This window comes from Colobus angolensis, unplaced genomic scaffold, assembly GCF_000951035.1.
Source record: "Colobus angolensis palliatus isolate OR3802 unplaced genomic scaffold, Cang.pa_1.0 Scaffold404, whole genome shotgun sequence".
In the NCBI taxonomy this organism is placed as follows: Eukaryota; Metazoa; Chordata; class Mammalia; order Primates; family Cercopithecidae; genus Colobus; species Colobus angolensis.
Genome location: NW_012117422.1, coordinates 71,583 through 74,864, shown reverse-complemented (window position 1 = coordinate 74,864; position 3,282 = coordinate 71,583). Strand labels below are relative to the sequence as shown.

The 3,282-nt window shown below is 41.2% G+C and overlaps 1 protein-coding gene across 3 annotated transcripts in view; it reads right to left on the bottom strand.

Moving 5' to 3' along the window:
• Positions 1-3,282, bottom strand: part of CANX (calnexin) — a 36,153-nt gene that overhangs the window by 21,356 nt on the left and 11,515 nt on the right. For all 3 annotated transcript variants that reach the window (XM_011955957.1, XM_011955958.1, XM_011955959.1), the window contains exons 5-7: positions 2,489-2,630; positions 1,963-2,044; positions 967-1,159 (exon numbers count right to left, since the gene is read on the bottom strand). In XM_011955957.1, coding sequence (XP_011811347.1) covers positions 967-1,159; positions 1,963-2,044; positions 2,489-2,630 — 417 coding nt within the window. The remainder of the gene's footprint in view (positions 1-966; positions 1,160-1,962; positions 2,045-2,488; positions 2,631-3,282) is intronic.

Sequence of the window (3,282 nt, the reverse complement as noted above, 5' to 3'; positions counted from 1 at the left end):
CGCCCGTCTCGGCCTCCCAAAGTGCTGGGATTACAGGCTTGAGCCACCGCGCCCGGCATTTAATTTCTTTATATTTTGTAGAGACAGGGTTTCTCTATGTTGCCAGGCTGGTTTGGAACTCCTGGACTCAAGCAATCCATCCGACTCAGCCCCCTAAGTGTTAGGATTACAGGTGTGGGCCACCATACCTGGCCAAGAAGCTTCTTTTAATGCTGACAAATTAAGGTCATTTCCCAACTAAGATATTAAAGAGATTCTTTTCTTTAGTGAAGGGGGACAGAATCTTCCTCTGCCGCCCAGGCTGGAGGGCAATGATACGATCTCGACTCACTGCAACCTCTGCCTCCTGGGTTAATGTAATTCTGCTGCCTCAGCCTCCTGAGTAGCTAGGATTACACCAGCTACTTGACACCATGCCCAGCTAATTTTGGTAGTTTTAGTATAAACGGGGTTTTACCATGTTGGTTACGCTAATTTGGAATTCCTGACCTCAAGTGATCCGCCCGCCTCGGCCTCCCAAAGTGCTGGTATTACAGGCATGAGCAACCATAAAAGGCTGAGATTCTTCTTATTTGGAGGCTGGGGTACTCTCCAGATTTACTACCTTTTTTTTTTGAGATGGAGTATCACTGTTGGAGTGTTGGAGGCTGGAGTGCTGTGGCACAATGATCTTGGCTCCCTCTCGGGTTCAAGCAGTTCTCTTGCCTCAGCCTCCCAAGTAGCTGGGGTTACAGGCATGTGCCACCACACCTGGCTAATATTTGTATTTTTAGTAGAGATGGAGTTTCAACAGTTTGGCCAGACTGTTCTCGAATTCCTGATCTCAGGTGATCTGCCTGTCTCGGCCTGCCGAAGTGCTGGGATTACAGGTGTGAGCCACAGTGCCCAGCCAGATATACAATCTTTAAAGTAAATGGATGATAAATATGTAATACCATAAGCCCCCAAACTAATGGTTTTTCTTACTTAGTGTGTAAAGATGTGTTTTCTTATCAGTAAAATAAGTCTTCAGATCTGCATCTGGCCTCTTAGCATGTTTTTCTTCATAAATACCCGTTTTGGGGTTTTTGTGTCGGAAGATGAAGTGCAGTTTATAGTCCTCTCCACATTTATCTGGACCAAACATAATCGTATACGGGGTCTTGTCATGGAACTGATCCTTCAGAAACAAAAAAGGAGTATCTGAAGTCACTGCAGTCAAAGTGTTCACAAGCAACGTTTCAAAAGTGTATGGTAATTCCTCTTATAAAATTCCAAATATATTAATGACAGTTACTGGAAAAGCTAACTACAAGTTTGTTTAGTGAAAAGGAATAACAAGCAATCATCAGTAAATTTAAAATAACATTTAAGTGCCTAAAAAAAATAATGCACACATCTAGACAGTTACTGCTTCCTCACAAAACAAAGAAATAAGCTTGCTAAAACTAAAACTTACACAGAAGCAAAACCAGAAATTCAGATAAAAACAGTTGGTAACAACTCTGTAATTTACACTTTGAATAAAAAGCACATTAGTGTCAAAGTCAATATTCCCAACTCATCAAAACAGTTAAACAGCAGGAGGAAGCCTTTATTTTCACAAGAATTACAAAATTCTTTTTTTTTTTTTTTGAGGTGGAGTCTCGCTCTGTTGTCCAGGCTGGAGTGCAGTGGTGCAATCTCGGCTCACTGCAAGCTCCACCTCTCGGGTTCATGGCATTCTCCTGCCTCAGCCTCCCGAGTGGCTGGGACTACAGGTGCCCACCACCACGCCTGGCTAGTTTTTTTATTTTTAGTAGACACGGGGTTTTACCATGTTAGCCAGGATGGTCTCAATCTCCTGACCTCGTGACCCGCCTGCCTCGCCTTCCCAAAGTGCTGGGATTACAGGCGTGAGCCACTGTACCTGACGCAAATTACAAAATTCTTACAAGGTAGTAGTGGGTGTCTAGCTACATTCCAGAAATGGGAATTACATACCAGGTTGAGCTCTGGTGTTTTAGAAAGCAGTTTCACATAGGCACCACCACATTCTATTCCATTTTGGAAATTAACCTCGTACCTAATATCAGAGAGAAAAGCAGAAAACCGTATGGCATTTTGAAAGATCCAAACTCTCTTAATGTATTTCCTCGCTCCCTCATCTTGGTCATATTTTATCATAGGTCAAATGTTTACCCTTACAAAGGATTCCATCTTCTGTTGTTTTTGAATAGCTATCCCACAAAAATAAATAAAATTAAATTGAACATCAATGTAGATTTCCAGTAAATTTGTTCTGCAAAATCTACAAGTTATTTACAGTCAGGAAAATGAGTAACCAGTTTGTTTCAAAATAATTTATTAGGCAGGAAAAACTATTAATTACGAGGCATTTAAATTCACCCAAAAATCCCTACCACAAGTCATATAATCTCATAATTTTTTAACATAGAATAAAAGTTGTATAATGTCTTCTATGATTACCCTTCATAGAAAGCTTTTATCCAGCAAGCATTTCACTTACTGAACAATGAGAGGCTTGGTGTCAAATAGGAAGGGCTTGTTCAGTTTAGCGGAGATGGCATGATGCTTGGCCCGAGACATCAATACAAGTCCTTTATCACCCGGAAGCTTTGATTCCTTCATTTCATCTACCTCCCACTTTCCTACAAGACAAAACAAAAAAGTTCTACTCCTTAACTCTACCTCTGAAGGTCCTACAAACGCCAAAAAACAAAAAACAAAACAAAAAAAACCCTCCTAGTTGCATAAATATATTATACTGGGGCAGCCATGGTGGCTCACACCTGTAATCCCAGCACTTAGGGAGGCTGAGGGCAGGTGGATCACTCGAGGTCAGGACTTCGAGACCAGCCTGGCCAACATGGTGAAACCCCATTGCTAATAAAAACACAAAAATTAGCCGGGCGTGGTGATGGGCACCTGTAATCCCAGCTACTCAGTAGCCTGAGGCAGGAGAATCGCTTGAATCCAAGAAACAGAGGTTGCAGTGAGCCAAGATCACGCCACTCTATTCCAGCAGCCTGGGCAGCAAGAGTGAGACTCCGTCTCAAGAAAGTAAATAAATAAATAAACACACTTTATTTGGCAAATATTATTAGGATATGGTTTTTTAAAACTGTAGTATATTATACTGTCTTGAAATAACCTATTTCCAACATTCAGCAGCACAGGTGATTAAACAGATCTAATCCTATTAAATGTAAAGCTACACATGCACCCCTCAACCTTAAATAAAATAAAAGAAACATTACGCAACGCACAAAGGTGGCAAAACTTCCATGGAAAAATCTTTTT